The sequence below is a fragment of the Podarcis filfolensis genome (genome assembly GCF_964270895.1).
Source record: "Podarcis filfolensis genome assembly, chromosome: 5".
In the NCBI taxonomy this organism is placed as follows: domain Eukaryota; kingdom Metazoa; phylum Chordata; class Lepidosauria; order Squamata; family Lacertidae; genus Podarcis; species Podarcis filfolensis.
In genome coordinates, this window is record NC_139608.1 from 6,518,543 (window position 1) to 6,537,547 (window position 19,005).

Here is a 19,005-nt window from a genome sequence, read left to right on the forward strand (position 1 = left end):
AAAAAGATCTAGATACATGGAACAGAGTGAAACTTTCGTGGACGGGAAGGATGGCGGCAATAAAAATGAACATACTCCCAAGAATGTTATTTTTGTTTCAAAATATCCCAGTGATTAGAGGCTCCAAAATGTTTACAGATTGGCAAAAAACTCTTTCGAAATTTATATGGCAAGGGAAAAGACCGAGAATTAGATTTAAACTTCATACAGATCGGAAAGAAAGAGGGGGATTCTCAGTACCTAATCTGAAATTATATTTCGAGGCCTCCTGCCTCTGTTGGATCAAAGATTGGATTAATTTGGAAAACACTGACCTGCTAGACCTAGAAGGCTTCAACAATAGATTCGGTTGGCATGCCTATTTGTGGCTAAATAAAGAAAAGGTACACAAAGGTTTTTCAAACCATATTATTAGAGGGCCACTATATGAAGTTTGGGAGAAAAATAAAAAAACTTTTAGAATGGAAAACACCCTGGTGGTTATCGCCAATCGACATTTTAACTACCAAAAAAGCAAATATGGAAGGAGAAAGATTGACCTATGAAGACCTATTGATAAGATCAGAAAGCGGATGGAAGATGAGAACATATGAGGAGTTGAAAGACAAATTAACAGGCTGGCTGCAATTCCATCAAATAAATGCAGCATGGAAGGAAGATAAAAAAGTATGGATGAACGAGAAAAAATCTAAATTTCAGATAGAAATAATTGAAGGTAAATCCAAGTTATTATCCAAAATGTATAACATATTATTAGAATGGGACACCAAAGATGAAGAAATAAAGGAGGTCATGACAAAATGGGCAATGGATTTGGGATACAATCTAGAATATGATAAGTGGTTGAAATTATGGACTAGTGGAATGAAATTCACGGCATGTGTCACACTCCGGGAAAATTTGGAAAAGATGATGTATAGGTGGTACATCACACCGGCAAAATTAGGGAAAATGTATAAAACAGGAAATAAGGCCTGCTGGAAGTGTAAAATCAAAGAAGGCAATTTCTACCATATGTGGTGGACATGCGAAGAAATGAAGAAATTTTGGGAACTTATTTATAATGAGTTAAAAAAAAATATTTAAATACACTTTCCCCAAAAGACCAGAGGCCTTCCTACTAGCAATAATTGGGGATGAAATTAAAAAAGAAGATAAGACATTATTCCAGTATGCTACAGTTGCAGCTAGAATATTAATTGCACAAAATTTGAAAAGTCCAAACACCCCAGCGATTAGAGATTGGCAAATAAAATTATTTGAATTTGTTGAATTAGCAAAAATGACACAAAAAATCAGAAACCAAAAAAATACACAGTTTATTAGTGACTGGAATAAATTTATGGTATACATTGAAGGGAATTATAGAAACTTAAAAACTATAGCAGGTTTGATATAGATCTTACGATGTGTAAACCATTAACAATTATCAGCTGCAGGAAAAAGAAAGTATTTTTATTAAGAAGCCTGAAATTGGGAGGGATGGAGGTCAATAGGTGTGTAGAGGAAAGATTTAAATATTTAAAGATATAAAGATTTAAGTGTGAAGACAAAGAACTGTAACGGAAACTGATGTTATTTTAATGTTGTGTTTGGATATCCCTTTTGAAATTGTTGATTTGTTTTCTCTTTTGGTTATCTAAGTGAAATTCAATAAAAAGAAATGGGGAAAAAAATGGACAAAGGTAGGACACAAATATATCTCCAAATGCCAGCTCAGCACCATCACTTAGCATCACATACCCTTTGAACGTGCAAAAGCCTCCACGAGCTGATGGGCCTCCTCTGCTATTTGGTGCTCCATGCCTTTCTTTTCCCGCCACAGCTTCTGCAGAGTGACTATAACAAAGCGTCTCTGTTGCCTCCAGGTGTGACCATTTGCTAATGCAATACCTATGGAAAATCAGTGAGAAATAACAACAATCATACCTCGGGTTAAAGTCGCTTCGGGTTAAATCTTAAATCTTTTCAGGTTGCCTCCCACGGCGACCCGGAAGTAACGGAACAGGTTACTTCAGGGTTTTGCTGCTCACACATGCGCAGACGCTCATAATGACGTCACAGGCATGCTCACTTTACAGTATCAGCAAAAAGTGAGATTTCTCGACAGCTCTACCGTTTTGATTTTTGAAGAGAAAACTGGTATCTGATACAGTGTGATGTCGACAAGTTTAGATCTTTCCATGGAAGGCCATCACAATCAAATTTCACTTCTATCTATCAAGCTTCTGGTGATGCTATTGGGAAAAGAATGGAAGTGGTGGAAATGGAAGGAGGTTTTTTCTTTCTCTCTTGCTAAATTAGGATGGAAAATCACTGCCTACAGGAAATGGGATCACAAGATATAAAACCGGGTGTAAAATAATGAATATACAACAAGTAAATAACTATGGGTTATTTTTTAATATTGTACAGTGGTACCTCAGGTTACATACACTTCAGGTTACATACGCTTCAGGTTACAGTCTCCGCTAGCCCAAAAATAGTGCTTCAGGTTAAGAACTTTGCTTCAGGATGAGAACAGAAATCGGGCTCTGGCAGCGCAGCAGCAGCAGGAGGCCCCATTAGCTAAAGTGGTGCTTCAGGTTAAGAACAGTTTCAGGTTAAGTACGGACCTCCGGAATGAATTAAATACTTAACCTGAGGTACCACTGTATATGACTACAGTGCAGAGATTCCTGTTTAAATAGAAATGAAGAATTTGTTTTTTATAAAAAAAAAACATGGAGGAACGGTTGGAATTTTGGGGGAGATAAAGTCACCATACTGGAATGGAGGAGGACTATTGGGTACACACTTGAAGGTGATAGCCGGCTGGTGAAAGACCCTGTGTGAGAGGCAGAGAAGGAAAGATCTCCCAGGGTGGGGGACTGGGGGAAGAAAGGGAAGCACCCAGGTGAGAGCTGGGAGGGTCCACTCCCTTCTATGTGAGACAAGAGTTAAGATCTACCTTTGAGACAGGGCTTGGCGTTTCTTTCTCTCTTTTACTTTTTTTGTTTGTTTGCTTAGTTAGTGTTTCTGAAAAGTTTCAATAAAAAGTATGGAAAACCAAACAAACCCAATTCAGCCAATTTTTCGACACTGTTTTTAAGGATATAATGTGTGGTGTCAACCAGTTACTACTTCTACTGGTCCAGCTAGACAGGTTTGGGTTTTTTAACTGAGGGTGAATTCTGCACCATATTTTTGACAAGACGTAATGCATCAATGGTGGATATATTCTGCTTTGTTAATTCTTCTGCAACGCTGCCTGAACACTACTGCATTATTTCTGTCTGGGGAAAGTATATTGCAACAAAAGTGGGACAAAAATAAGTTTGTGCATTTGTAGTTTTCAGCAGAAAGTTAAAGGATGTGACAGAATGGAAATGAAACTGTATGATCACCTCAAAATCTTTGCAGGCATAAATAGTATTGACAATGGAGTTGGATATAACCACCTTGAAAGTATTATGAGCACAAATCATTATGAATGTGCAATTAAAAAACGTTTTCTGGAGGAGCCCTTAGCACCAGTAATAAACTGTGGAGTTAGTGATAGGAATTATTGGGCAGGCCAGCCCCACAGTAACTCACATTGTGTCTTTCAGAGTGAATGTCCCTGTTCTTTGGAACTGCATTCAGAATATGACTCTGCACTTTCCCCCAAAAAAGGAAGACATTTTCCCCCCAACAAGCTTTCCCAGTCATGTACAAAGGTCACTTCAATAGGTGTATACCTTTTATTGTTTTAACCCATATTTAGTTGTTGTTGGTTTTTGTACTGTTTTAAAACCTTTTATAATAAATAATAATAATAATAATAATAATAATAATAATAATAATAATAATAATTTTTTTATTTATACCCCACCCTTCCCAGTTCAGAAAACTGGGCTCAGGGCGCTTAACAACAAATTTAAAACACTTAATTGATGCAACAAAAAACAGCATAAAATACAGTATAAAACGTGAATAACAATAAATTCAGAATTCAAAAATCAATTTAGGGGGGAAATCCAGCCAATAAACATTAGATGATCACCAGGGCTAGCTGGCTAAATTAGTCCTATTTGGGCCAGAGAGGAGACCAGGGGAGAATTAGCTGTGGGATCCCAGAGCGGGTAGTCTTCATAAAAAGAGGAGGGGAGGGGAGGAATGGGAATAAAAGACCAGGCTAAATTCAAATTGAAAGCCAGGCAGAATAGCTCTGTCTTACAGGCATTCTTAAGGAAATCAGCCCTGAGTGCTCACTGGAAGGACAGATCGTGAAGCTGAGGCTCCAATACTTTGGCCACCTTATGAGAACAGAAGACTCCCTGGAAAAGACCCTGATGTTGGGGAAATGGAGGGCACAAGGAGAAGGGGACGACAGAGGACGAGATGGTTGGACAGTGTTCTTGAAGCTACCAGCATGAGTTTGACCAAACTGCGGGAGGCAGTGGAAGACAGGAGTGCCTGGCGTGCTCTGGTCCATGGGGTCACGAAGAGTCGGACACGACTAAACGACTAAACAACAACTACAACACAGGCCCTGCGGAAGGAAGTTAAATCCTGCAGGGCCCTGGTCTCATGGGACAGAGCATTCCACCAGGTCGGAGCCATCACTGAGAAGGCCCTGGTCCTGTTAGAGGATAATCTGACTTACTTAGGACCCGGGACTTCTAAACTATGATTATTCATAGTTTAAACTGTTTTTATATCTCTGTAAGTTGCCTTGAGACATACATGCAAGAAGCAATTCATAATGTATAATGATGATAGTAACTATGTGATTGCAAAGTTCACATGTTATATTTGCCACATGAGTCCATGCCCAAAACATGTTGGAAGAGCTTGTTGAGAGAAGCAGTGTGTTGTGTTTCTTAGAGATGTCATAATCAATCAAATCTTCACATGTGCTGAAGCCAGGTTTTCAAGGACCCAAACAAATGTGTCATTTGATAGCATGAGAACTAGCCACTCTGAATGACCTCAGCCCCTAGGTGTTGGCTCCTAGGTAATGCATTTCCGGCTGTGTTGCAGCAGTAATAGAGAACCTTTGTTCTGTTTTTCTGGACAGCCCTTTAAAAGTTTCATCTTCAGAAAATACCAGTAGAAATTCTTATTCTTCACTACTTACCCTTTCCTTTTATCAGAGTCCTAAGGAAAGGAGTCTCTGGTCGCTCGTCTAATTCTTCAGTGTGGTCAATGAGCGCTTCTTTCACTGCTTGGAATCCAGACACTACTACAATGGGTAGATGTCCTATCCATAGGGTGAAAATATTTCCATGTTGCTTTCCTAGCTACCATTTGGGTCAAAAGAGAAGAGAGGAATGATGTGTTCAAAAAATGCAGTTGGATATTTCAACTTAATACGAGAACGTCATCCTCCCTCACCTCTGCAGTTTCTCACTATGTGCAGTTCTCTTGCTATCATCCTTTCCCCTCCTCCTCCTCCCCCCTCCCCTTCCTTCCTTCCTTCCTTCCTCCCTCCCTCCCTTCCATAATTCCAACCCATTTGTTTTACTCCCTCCTACCCATGTTGCCTCTGCCTAGGATCAGAGCAGCAGAGACACTTCATAGTAACCAGCCCTCCTGCGACAGACAAGAAGATGCACAAACAGAAGTACTGTTTTGGGGGGACAGGAGGCGGGCAGGTGTGGAACATTCCCTGGTCCTGAATGGGGTAACTGTGCCCCTGAAGGACCAGGTGCGCAGCCTGGGAGTCATTTTGGACTCACAGCTGTCCATGGAGGCACAGGTCAAATCTGTATCCAGGGCAGCTGTTTACCAGCTCCATCTGGTACATAGGCTGAGACCCTATCTGCCTGCAGACTGTCTCGCCAGAGTGGTACATGCTCTGGTTATCTCCCGCTTGGACTACTGCAATGCGCTCTACGTGGGGCTACCTTTGAAGGTGACCCGGAAACTACAACTAATCCAGAATGTGGCAGCTAGACTGGTGACTGGGAGCGGCCGCCGAGACCATATAATACTGGTCTTGAAAGACCTACATTAGCTCCCAGTACGTTTCCGAGCACAATTCAAAGTGTTGGTGCTGACCTTTAAAGCCCTAAACGGCCTTGGTCCAGTATATCTGAAGGAGCGTCTCCTCCCCCATCGTTCTGCCCGGACACTGAGGTACAGCTCCGAGGACCTTCTGGCGGTTCCCTCACTGTGAGAGGCCAAGTTACAGGGAACCAGGCAGAGGGCCTTCTCGGTAGTGGCGCCCGCCCTGTGGAATGCCCTCCCATCAGATGTCAAAGCGATAAACATCTACCTGACATTCAGAAGACATCTGAAGGCAGCCCTGTTCAGGGAAGTTTTTAATATGTGACATTTTAGTGTATCTTTCATCTTTGTTGGAAGCCGCCCAGAGTGGCTGGGGAAACCCAGCCAGATGGGCGGGGTACAAATAATAAATTATCATTATTATTATTATTATTATTATTATTATTATTATTATTATAAATCTTTGCCAGAAAATGATCTTGCCACAATCTTTGTATGTGCAGGGATGTGGAACCTGTAGCTCACCAGATGCTTTTGAACTAGCACTCCCACCATCCCTGACTATTGGCCATGGTGGTTGGGGCAGATGGGCATTGTAGTCCAAAATATCTGGAGGGTACCAGGTTGGCATAGGCTGAAGCGGAGACCCGGCTGGAAATCGCAGGCAGAAGGAGCCTGCGAGCGTGGGACTCGGCGGGCACCCTCAGCGCCCCCCGATTTAGCAAGGGAGCCCCATAAGGGGTTCCGGAGCGCAACGGGAGCGGCGCGGTGCTGTGAGTCGACTGCTTCTTCTGTGGGGTGAAGCCGCGTAGCTGTTGCCGGAGAGCGCTGACCTTTTTCCTGTGAAAATTTGGCTGCTAAACGACTATCCGTGAGTAGGTGATTTTAAAAGACTGGATTTGAAGGGGGGGGAAAGCGTCAATTGGCACTGAAGCGGAAAGGTGTAAACAGGAAGTCCGCCTTTCCGTTTTGTAATAGATCAAAGCAAAGACGTTTTATGCTAGTACTTTGAAAGCGGAGCCGCTAAAGCTTTAAATCCAAGCATTAAAGTTAATGAACTCCCCCCCCCCCCAGATTAGGAGAGGGGGGGAAGCAAGGAAAGTGACTTTATTTCTTCTGGGAAAATTAAAAAAAATCTTTCTTTTGGATTCCCTGGGAACGGACTGCCAGGCTTATGAGAATTGTTACATTGGAACTCGCACTGCCTATGGACACTGTAACCTTTAAGGTTTAACCCTGCAAGGAGATACATTTTGAGAGTCTTCTTTGGACTGGAAATTGTTGCATGTTTTTATTGAAGGGGACACGGAAAGTTAGAAAAGACTTTGTTACTGTGAACTTTATGGCTGACACAGTGTCCCCCTAGAGGACTATTGAAGTGTGCATCCAGCTGGGGGAATTTTCCATTGCTGACATTAGGGAATTTCCACAGTAAGGCTTGACCGTGGGACTGACCTTGACTGAAGATAAAAGGGGATGACTGATCAAAGAGCAACAAGATCCAAGGGCAGAGCACAACAGTCTAGTACAGTCTCCCAGCAACGTAGAGCATCCGTACCCGGCCTCCCTGTGACTCAGGAGGAAGACTCGGGGCAAGCCGAGACAAAAGGAATGGCCTCAGAAGGGGAATTTACATCTGTATTGAATAAAATTTTTGAGAAATTGGAAGGCCTAAGCAAACAGGTTTCAGACCAATCAACCAAAATTGAAGGGAACACAGCCAGTATTAATTCAAACACAAAAGCTATTGAAAAACTGTTGGAGGAATCTGCGTCTACTAGAAAAATAGCTGAGGAAGCAAAAGAAAAAGTTGTGGCTGTGGAGGAAGAAATTAAACCTATGCGCAAACAGATTGGGGATCATCAGGCTTTATTGTCTATGATCGAATTGAAGGAGAAACAGACAAACCTGAGGATCAGAGCTGTGCCGGAACTTGAAAAGGAAAATCTGAGTGACTATCTTACACAGGAATTTGGGAAATTTTGGAATTTGGAGCTGGAAAAAGATTTTAAGATAGTGAGCGCCTTCAGACTTGGAAGAGGGGGGAGGAAAAACAGGGTGAGAGACTGTTTGGTGACCCTCCGTACGAAGGAAGAGAGGGATAAAATATTGAGTGCACACTTTCAGAAGACCTTAGAGATCAACGATTCCAGAGTTGAGATTTTTAAGGATATACCGAAATATCTTTTGGACTTGAGAACCAACTACGGAGACTTGGTGGCCTTACTGAGAAGGAATTGCATTGCTTTTAGATGGGAATTCCCCCAGGGACTATCTTTTACCTTTAAAGGGAAAAAGTTCAAAATCAGATCAGTGGAAGACAAGGAAAAATTTCTGAGAGACTACGAAGAAGACCTACAAAAAGAAGCGACAGAAGAGCCAAGAGCCTTGAGACCAGGAGTTTTAGACATAGCACTACCACCTTTGGGACTTGACAAATCGAAAAAAAAGATACCACCGCAAGAATTAGACGAGCTTTTGGGAGCAGTTGGAGGAAAATAGAATAAACACATCATGTCTCTGCAACTATTAAGCTGGAATATTCACGGTTTTAACTCCCCGGAGAAGAGGAGGAAAGTATTTCATTTATTGAAAAAGGAACAATTGGACTTAATTTGTTTACAGGAAACCCATGTGATTAGGCTCCATAGGAAAGTTTTGATTAATAAAAGATTGGGCCAAGAATTTATTTCATCGGACAAAGTTAAAAAGAGAGGAGTTGCTATTTATGCCAAAGAGAGCCTATCACCGAAATTTGTCTTTAAAGATGAACAAGGAAGATTTGTTGCAATTGAGATTCAATCACAAGGAGAAAAATATTTGATCGTAGGAGTGTATGCACCAAATGAGGGGAAGTCTGAATTTTTTAAGAAATTGCATGAGACATTGTTGGACTATATGGACTATAACATCATTTTGATGGGAGATATGAATGGAGTGGTATCTACAAACATGGATAAGTCGCAGAGACAGGTGGTAACTAAAGATGGCAGACTACCAAAAACCTTTTTTGAATTGACTGACAATATGGACTTGATTGATATTTGGAGAACCAAGAACCCCCTTGGAAGAGAGGGAACATTCTTTTCTGAAGCCAATATGACCTGGACAAGAATTGACCAAATATGGATAACTAGAGGACTGGCACCTAAGACTCGAAAAGTGGAAATTTGCCCAAAAACTTGCTCCGACCATAATGCAGTGAAGATGGAGATGAAATTAACACCAATCGGTTCCTTCAGATGGAGGATGAATGACACCTTGTTTAGAGATCAAGAGGTGATTAAGAATGCCCAAAAAACATTGAGAGACTATTTTGAGATAAATTTGAATACCACGGTTGAAAAAAGGATAATCTGGGACGCAAGCAAAGCGGTCATGAGAGGGTTTCTGATTCAACAGAATGCAATAAAGAAGAGAGTCCAAAATGAGAAAAAAGATAAAATTTTGGAAAAAATAAAGGAAGGAGAGAAGAAACTAAGAGCGAAACCAAAATCGCAAGAGATTCTGAGAGAAATTAAGTTATGTCAAGTACAATATATGAAAATGATAAACCAGGAAGTGGAATGGAAAATTAAGCAAATGAGACAAAAGACATTCGAATCGGCTAATAAATGTGGGAAACTGCTAGTTTGGCAGATGAAGAAAAGACAAAAATTAAATACCATTACAAATTTGGATGTAGATGGAAAGAACATACAGAATCCATTGGAAATTAGAAAGTGTTTCCAGAGATATTTTAAACAACTATATACACAAGGGCCGCAGAAAGAGACTGATTTAGACCAATTTTTGAGGAAAAATGGACTACAAAAAATCTCTCAAGAAAATAAGATAATGTTGAGCCACAAAATTACAGAACAGGAGGTGGAAGGTGCCATTCAGAATATGCAGTTGGGCAAATCTCCAGGGCCAGATGGTTTAACCTCCAAATACTATAGATCTTTGAAAGATTGGTTAATTCGGCCACTAAAGGAGGTCTGCAATGAAATTTTAGAGGGGAAAAAGGCACCGGAGTCGTGGCAGGAAGCCTATATTACACTTATACCGAAAACTGAGTCTGAAAAGACGCAACTTAAGAACTACCGCCCCATATCCCTGCTCAATGTGGATTACAAAATATTTGCTGATATTTTGGCTAACAGGTTAAAAAAAGGTTTAGTAGAAGAGATTCATAAGGACCAAGCTGGCTTTCTCCCAGGTAGACACCTGTCTGACAATACGAGGAATATAATTAACATTTTGGAGAAGCTGCAAGTGAACATAAATACTAAAGCAGTTTTAATTTTTATAGATGCGGAGAAAGCCTTTGACAACATTTCTTGGAGTTTTATGAAGAAAAATCTTCAGGGGATGGGGGTGGGCCAAGGGTTTGAAAATGGTATAAGTGCAATTTACCCAGAACAAAAGGCTAAACTAATTGTTAACAACGTGGTGACAGAGGAATTTAAGATAGAGAAAGGTACACGACAAGGTTGCCCAATTTCCCCATTGCTTTTTATTTCAGTCCTGGAGGTTTTATTAGATATGATTAGAAGGGACCGTCTGATTAAAGGTATTCAGGTCGGAGCTAAACAATACAAATTGAAGGCTTTTGCAGATGACCTAGTTTTAACGTTACAGGAGCCAGAATCTAGTATGAAAAGAGTATTAGAACTGATTCAAGAATTTGGTCAGGTGGCAGGATTTACCGTATTTTTCGCTCTATAGGACGCACTTTTTCCCCTCCAAAAATGAAGGGGAAATGTGTGTGCATCCTATGGAGCGAATGCAGGCTCCCTGGCTTCAGCGATAGCAAGGCAAAGCCTCCGAAGCCTGCGCTCCGGAGGCTTTGCGTTGCTTCCGCTGAAGCCAGGAGAGTCTGCTCTTTGAGGCTGGCGGTGGGGAAAGCAGCGCTTCCCCCATCGCCAGCCCCAGAGATTGGGGGGCAGCGGGAAGGCGTGCGACGCCTTCCCGCTACTCTCCAACCCGGGTTTGAGGCTGGCGGTGGGGAAAGCAGCGCTTCCCCCATCGCCAGCCCCAGAGATTGGGGGGCAGCGGGAAGGCAGCGATGCCTTCCCGCTACTCTCCAACCCGGGTTTGAGGCTGGCGGTGGCGAAAGCAGCGCTTCCCCCATCACCAGCCCCAGAGATTGGGGGGCAGCGGGAAGGCAGCGATGCCTTCCCGCTACTCTCCAACCCGGGTTTGAGGCTGGCGGTGGGGAAAGCAGCGCTTTCCCCATCGCCAGCCCCAGAGATTGGGGGGCAGCGGGAAGGCAGCGATGCCTTCCCGCTACTCTCCAACCCGGGTTTGAGGCTGGCGGTGGGGAAAGCAGCGCTTCCCCCATCGCCAGCCCCAGAGATTGGGGGGCAGCGGGAAGGCAGCGATGCCTTCCCGCTACTCTCCAACCCGGGTTTGAGGCTGGCGGTGGGGAAAGCAGCGCTTTCCCCATCGCCAGCCCCAGAGATTGGGGGGCAGCGGGAAGGCGAGCGATGCCTTCCCGCTACTCTCCAACCCGGGTTTGAGGCTGGCGGTGGGGAAAGCAGCGCTTTCCCCATCGCCAGCCCCAGAGATTGGGGGGCAGCAGGAAGGCGTGCGACGCCTTCCCGCTACTCTCCAACCCGGGTTTTAGGCTGGCGGTGGGGAAAGCAGCGCTTCCCCCATCGCCAGCCCCAGGGATTGGGGGGCAGCGGGAAGGCAGCGATGCCTTCCCGCTACTCTCCAACCCAGGTTTGAGGCTGGCGGTGGGGAAAGCAGCGCTTCCCCCATCGCCAGCCCCAGAGATTGGGGGGCAGCGGGAAGGCGTGCGACACCTTCCCGCTACTCTCCAACCCTCCTGTGGGCTTTTGGGGGAGATGGGGGAATTCCCCCACCTCCCGCAAAAGCAGGCAAAAGCTGTGCGCTCTTTAAAGGGGCTCCGTGGCTTCTGCTGGCTTTTCTAGGAGGTGGGGGAATTCCCCCACCTCGCAGAAAAGCCTGCAAGAGCCGTGCAGCCTTTAAAGAGTGCACAGCTCTTGGGGGCTTTTCCCCAAGGAGGGAGAAGGGACTGACTGGCCGAGTCCGTCCCTTCTCCCTCCTGTGGGCTTTTGCGGGAGATGGGGGAATTCCCCCACCTCCCGCAAAAGCAGGCAAAAGCCGTGTGCTCTTTAAAGGAGCTCCACGGCTTTGCTGGCTTTTCTAGGAATTCCCCCACCTCCTAGAAAAGCCCGCAGGAGCCGCGCAGCCTTTAAAGAGCGAGCGGTTCTTGGGGGCTTTTCCCCAAGGAGGGAGAAGGGACTGACGGGCCGTTTCAGTCCCTTCTCCCTCCTGGTCGAAAAGCCCGCAGGAGTCACGCGGGGCTCCTGTGGGCTTTTGCGGGAGGTGGGGGAATTCTGCCACCTCCCGCAAAAGCAGGGAGAAGGTCTTGGAGTAGCGCACAGGCTGCGTGCAGCCTGTCCACTGCTCCCAGAGCTGCGGGGGGGGGGATCATATTTTTCCCTTGATTTCCCCCCCCCCCCTGAAAACTAGGTGCGTCCTATGGTCCGGTGCGTCCAATCGTGCGAAAAATACGGTAAGCTGAACAAGTCAAAAACCAAAGTCCTTTAGAAAAACTTAACACCGATTGAGAAAGAGAGGTTTCAGAAGGAGACAGGTTTAACATTAGTGAAGAAAGTTAAATATTTGGGGGTTAACATGACTGCGAAGAACTTAAATTTATTTAAAGATAATTATGAGAAATGTTGGACAGAAGTGAAAAAAGACTTAGAAATATGGTCAAATTTGAAGCTTTCCTTGTTGGGCCGAATTGCAGCTATAAAGATGAATGTACTGCCAAAAATGTTATTTTTGTTTCAATCTCTGCAAATTTTGGACAAGATGGACTGTTTCAAGAAGTGGCAGAGAGACATTTCTAGATTTGTCTGGCAGGGCAAGAAGCCCAGAATAAAATTTAAAATACTAACCGATGCAAAAGAAAGAGGTGGATTTGCCCTGCCAGACCTTAAACTTTATTATGAATCGGCCGCATTTTGCTGGCTGAAAGAATGGCTGCTTCTTGAGAACACAGACATTTTGGATTTAGAAGGTTTTAACAATGTTTTTGGGTGGCATGCATATTTGTGGTACGACAAGGTTAAAGCACACAAAGCATTCAAAAACCATATTGTCAGGAAAGCATTGTTTAATGTTTGGATAAGATACAAAGACTTACTGGAGAATAAAACCCCAAGGTGGTTGTCACCAATGGAAGCAAAGGCTCTGACAAAGTCCAATATAGAGGCCAAATGGCCGAAATATTGGGAAATATTGGAACAAGAAGGAGACAAATTGAAATTGCAGAGTTTCGAGAAATTAAAAGATAAGGTGCGAGACTGGCTTCATTATTATCAAATAAGAGAGGCCTATAATTCGGACAAAAAAATTGGCTTCCAGGTGGAAAAATCAAAATTGGAAACTGAACTGTTAGAACCCAAAACTAAAACACTTTCAAGAATGTATAACTTGCTGCTAAAATGGAACACGCAGGATGAAACAGTTAAATCCGATTAAATGGGCACAAGATATTGGTCATAACATTATGTTTGCTGACTGGGAACAGTTGTGGACCACAGGTATGAAATTTACGGCATGTAATGCCTTAAGAGAGAATATTATGAAAATGATATACAGGTGGTACATGACCCCAGTCAAGCTTGCAAAAATATATCATTTGCCCGATAATAAATGTTGGAAATGTAAAGAAAACGAAGGTACATTTTTTCACCTTTGGTGGACGTGCCCAAAGATTAAGGCTTTCTGGGAGATGATATATAATGAAATGAAAAAAGTATTTAAATATACCTTCCTGAAGAAGCCAGAGGCCTTTCTCTTGGGCATAGTCGGCCAATTGGTACCAAAGAAGGATAGAACTTTCTTTATGTATGCAACAACAGCAGCAAGAATACTTATCGCAAAGTATTGGAAGACACAAGAGCTACCCACCCTGGAAGAGTGGCAGATGAAGATGATGGACTATATGGAACTGGCGGAAATGACTGGCAGAATCCGAGACTTGGGAGAAGAGGTGGTGGAAGAAGACTGGAAGAAATTTAAAGACTATCTTCAGAAATATTGTAAAATTAATGAATGTTAAAACTATGTTTGGATTGGCAATAAGTGGTATTTAGCAACAAAAGTTAACAAGAATATGCAAAAATTAATTGATAAATGGAGGGAAATATAGGGTTATAATATGTTATGATATAGAGCTAAGATAAATGAAAGAGGGTAAGGATTTGCTGAATTGATTATGTGAATGGGAATACAAAAAGGGAAGGTGTGAGGAGGTCAAAGAAACTAGCAAATGAGCTTAAGGATACCAAAAAACGGACTTGTGTTTTTAATTTTTTCTTGTCTATTTGCTTTTTTCTGTTTTCTTTTTATTCTGTAAATCTTTGTTTTTTGTAAAAGCCTAATAAATATCTTTAAAAAAAAAAAAGGTTGGCATAAGCTGGGTTAGAGCCCTGGGTCAGGTTTCAGACCCACGGTGGGTCACAGCAGGAGCATCACCACCATGCAAATATATGGCAAGGAATTCAGATGATACATGTCTGGGCTAGAGAATATTACCAATTCCAATGTTTTAAAAGTTAATATGTTCATATCCGATGGTTGAGTAATTTTGTATTTTTTGAAGAGTTTTTGCTGAAAAAAGGCTCATAATTGTATTTAAGAAACAAACAAATAAACTAAACTATGGTCTGACAAAGAGTTAATGCTTGCGGAGGAGGCAATGGAAAGGTGCCTGTTCTGTTTGTCTCTTGTCTTCTCTGGTTACACGTGAGCTGCTGTTGAGAAAGGCTGATGTGCTCCTGCTTCATTGCCAGTTGAACTTGTTCCCCTTCCGTCTGTTGGAAGGGAATAAGTACACAGCATTCTAGGCCAGGGATGTCCAACAGGTAGATCGTGATCTACTAGAAGTTCGCGGTGTGTCTGTGGTAGATCTTGGGGGCCCCCCGAACCCTCCGGAAAGCTCAAGAACATTGGCTCCCTAAAAAAGCTCAACAAATTTGGTAGATCACCACCAGTTTTTTTATAGTGGGAGTAGATCTCAGTCTCTTGAAAGTTGGACATACGTGTTCTAGGCCATGTTGCAACATGCAGTAGAACAGAAGGAAGACAAGACCAAGAGCATACTGTAATAAGCTGTTTTATTAATTCAGCTTTTTGTGTTACACAATGTGTTTTGGAGATAAGTGCCCTTCAACAAGCAGCTATGAACGACACACATTAAAACTAGTATAAAGGGGCAAGATTCTGATTAATACTGAAAAGCACAAAACCATACAAAGTAGGATAATGGCAGCATCGGTAGCTATGTGAAATCAGGGGAAAACACAAGGCAACATAAAACGTTGTATTTTCTATGGGTCAACTTGTAAGTGGTAGCAAGACTTCATTTCCAAGTGAAATTAGTTTCACGGCTTTCTAAATGACTCTCTGAAGCTGATTTCACAGCCCTGCCCTTGTAATCTTGGAGAGAGTATTACCTGGAGATTAGCACTTACTGTAAGCTTGCCATACATCTGGAAAATTCCTGACATGTCCTGCCAGGAATCGGCAAAATGTCAGGAACACTGAGATGTATGGCAACCCAATGGAAAAAGCGCAACAATTTCCTAAAAAATGGCAACCCTAGTTTACCGTAGAGATCCTTTAAGAAGATTTTGGTATTTTAGTTTATAATTTGTTTTTTATAAGTGCTTCTGGTTTGAGTGAAAAAGATTGAATAGGGCATGGAGGTTAATACCTGCTGAGAGGCTGCTGTGAATGAATGCTGTGGTCTGTCTTTTTTCTGTAATAATATTTTATTCTTTTTTCATATAGAAAGTTACATTTCTTAACCTTGGTAACCTCAAGGTAAGATTACTTGCAATGTGTTATACATAGGGCTGCCTCTGAAGACAGTTCGGAAACTTCAGCTAGTGCAGAATTCAGCGGCCAGGTTGCTCACCGGAACAAGAGCATATTACATCGCTCCTGGTCCGGCTGCACCAGCTACCAATTAGTTTCTGGACCCAATTCAAAGTGCTGGTTTTGACCTAGAAAGCCTTAAATGGCTCAGAACCACAATACTTCAAGGACCGCCTCTTTCGATATGATCTTACCCAGACCCTGAAATCATCTTCTGAGGCCCTTCCTTGTGTTCCTCCTCCATAAGAGGTCCAGAGGGTGGCAACACAAGAATGGACCTGCTCTGCAGTGACTCCCCATCTGTGGAATTCTCTCGCCAGGGAAGTTCACCTGGCAAAATCTTCCTTTTTAACTAGGCCTTTGGTTGATTTCATTGACATCCTATGCCCTTTTAAAACCTGATTTTTTTCTGTGGGCGCGTCTTATTGGGTGGTTAATAATAATAATAATAATAATAATAATAATAATGTTCCAATTAACAAAACAATTGGAATATAGAAATTTTCCATACAGAAAGTTATATTTGTTACTCAACAATTATACAGTGGTACCTCGGGTTACACACACTTCAGGTTACATACTGTCAGAGGCTCAGGAGCAGAAGAGCAGGGGAGAGAGCAAATAGAGAGCGGAGGAGAGGAATCAGAGGGGAGCGTAGGGGAATATGACAGTGGACCGAGAGATTCCATGAGCTTCTCCAGCGAATCTGAAGATTCCCAGGAGGGGGCGCCTATGGTAAGGGCGAGGCGAATCCCAGAGGGGACGATCCATAAACAAGGAACCAGAGGGGAGTCCCAAGGGAGTAGCGGAGCAGTAGGGCCAGTTCCCCCACCAGAGCACAGTGGGGGGGAAGAGTCACGTGAGTCAGGACCAGCTTCTCCTCCATCGGGGAGTGGGGAGACGGAGGGAAGGCCAGGTCCAGTTAGCCTCCCCGAAAGGGGGAGCAGTGACACAAGTGTAACGGTCAGAAGGAAAGTGGGAGGCTGCGCGCGCGCGCCAAGTTCAAATGTGGAGGAGCGCGGGACAGCAGAAAACCCGGATTGGGAGCCAGGTCCTAAAGCCCGAAAGAGGGGGGGGAGGAGTCGGGAGAATCAGCGTCAGAAGAATCTCGGAGGGCTGAGACTCCGACTAGCAGAAGGACCCAGAGAAAGAAGGAACAGAGGAAGAGGTGGAGTAAGGCTAGAATCGTAAGCTGGTGTCAGGGGGGAGGAGATTCAGATGGGAGTTCTACGGTCTGACGGACAGATGTAGCGTTGCGCGCTGCGCGTCTAGAAATGAGACTGAACTTCAATAAAGACTTTTAAACTTGGGCAAGGAGCAGCGTTGGTCTTGTGTGAGCTTGGACCTTGGGCAGCGCTGACACATACGCTTCAGGTTACAGACTCTGCTAACCTAGAAATAGTACCTCGGGTTAAGAACTTTGCTTCAGGATGAGAACAGAAATCATGCTCTGGCGGCGTTGCAGCAGCAGGAGGCCCCATTAGCTAAAGTGGTGCTTCAGGTTAAGAACAGTTTCAGGGTAAGAACGGACAGGTTAAGAGGCTAATGATGGGAGTAAATTAGCCTCCCGAGTTTTCCCAGGGGATGGGAAAATGCTGCCTCGTCCGCAGTTGCCAATAAATCACCCCCGAGTTCGAAAGAGGGGTGGGGTGGGGGCACTGGACGGAAAGCCCTCGAGCGAGTTTTTGGATCTCCTGGACGCTACTTCTGATTGTGATCCTAGTTGCATTGCTCAAGATAAATAATTGGAGAAGAGTAAATGCACATGTTTCGAGCGAAGGAAAGGGTGTACTGATTGCTAATTAAATCGACCACTGAGAAGCTGAGTGACGGGTTGGACTGAACAGAAGACTACATCAAAGAATCACAACTATGTCGGTATGTTGAAACGGATCGGAAAGGGGGGGAACTTTTCACTTTTTCAATATGATTTACCTAACAACCCCTCCCCAAGAAGAACCGCCACAAGACTGATAGCAAGTGAGATGGGAAAATAAACTGTGTGGAAATAAAATTATCAACTAAAGGCTCTGTTTTGCGGAAGATCTGGAAAGGTAACAAAAGGCTTTTGGATGACGCAGTTCTAATTGGGAACCACCATTATGAGACTGACTTTGTTGCAAGATTTACAGTCAAAGGGGGAAGGAGCCACTGTTCTGTTATCATATCTGAATTCTACGTTTGATTTGGCAAGAACTCCCCTGGAAAGGCTGATTTATGGAGCAACTGGTCTGGGAAAGTTAATGTGCAGACGCTTAGACTGTATTTTATGGGAACTGCTGAAATGGCGCCTGCCGTTTGAATAGGACTTTTGGATCAGCGTGAAAATCCACACAGGACTATAATAATGTTTGCTTCAACTCGCTTGTGGAGATAACTCAGAGGTTATTAAGAAGAAAAATGATAACAGCAAGAAGATTGGAAGACGGGATTTGTAAAGGATAACAACAAAGAGATGGAAAGATGGGACTTGTGAACATCAAAGCAGCAGAAATATGAGATGATTGGACCCTTTCTGAACTCGAAGCATGGGTACCCCCCCAAAAAATTTAAAATTCGGCTAAATATTTGGAGTTTATTATGTATTGGTATAATTTGGAATTAATGTGATATGATTGGTTTGTTAACTGGAAATTTAATAAAAATTATTTTAAAAAAAAAAAGAAGAACGGACCTCCAGAACAAATTAAGTACTTAACCCAAGGTACCACTATATTCCAATTCAACAAAACAAGTGATTTCCCATTCACCCAATATCAATGTTTATAACTCGAATTACATACTATTGCATTTTAAAGTTCCATCTTATCTAATTTGATCCTCTCTAACATGTTTCTTAATATATTCTGCTGTTTTCTTACAGTTTAAACCCCGCTGTGGTCTTTGCATATGGGAAATAACTTTTTATATAGACCGGAAAGGTTTTCTAATCTTCTTTAAAAGATTCTAAATTTCCCATTTAAATTTATTTATTAAAATTTATTTATTGGGAATTTATTTAAAGATAATTATGAAAAATGTTGGACGGAAGTGAAAAAAGATTTAGAAATTTGGTCAAACTTGGAGCTTTCCTTGTTGGGTCGAATTGCAGCTATAAAGATGAATGTTTTGCCTAGAATGTTG

At 43.0% G+C, this 19,005-nt stretch overlaps 1 protein-coding gene and 2 long non-coding RNA genes across 3 annotated transcripts in view; 1 reads left to right on the forward strand and 2 right to left on the reverse strand.

Annotated features, from left to right (window-relative positions):
- LOC310762213 (cytochrome P450 2J2-like) overlaps window positions 1–19,005 on the reverse strand; it is a 40,991-nt gene that overhangs the window by 19,751 nt on the left and 2,235 nt on the right. The window contains exons 2-3 of the mRNA XM_083612907.1: window positions 5,102–5,264; window positions 1,744–1,893 (exon numbers count right to left, since the gene is read on the reverse strand). Of these exons, the coding sequence (XP_083469033.1) occupies window positions 1,744–1,893; window positions 5,102–5,264 (313 nt within the window). The remainder of the gene's footprint in view (window positions 1–1,743; window positions 1,894–5,101; window positions 5,265–19,005) is intronic.
- LOC310762289 lies at window positions 2,715–5,095 on the reverse strand. The gene is made up of 2 exons (XR_014547929.1): window positions 4,504–5,095; window positions 2,715–4,193 (listed from the first exon to the last, which is right to left on the reverse strand). It is a non-coding gene; the product is annotated as an uncharacterized lncRNA (long non-coding RNA).
- Window positions 5,271–16,403, forward strand: LOC310762294. Its single transcript, XR_014547934.1, has 3 exons — window positions 5,271–5,592; window positions 6,444–6,596; window positions 14,409–16,403. It is a non-coding gene; the product is annotated as an uncharacterized lncRNA (long non-coding RNA).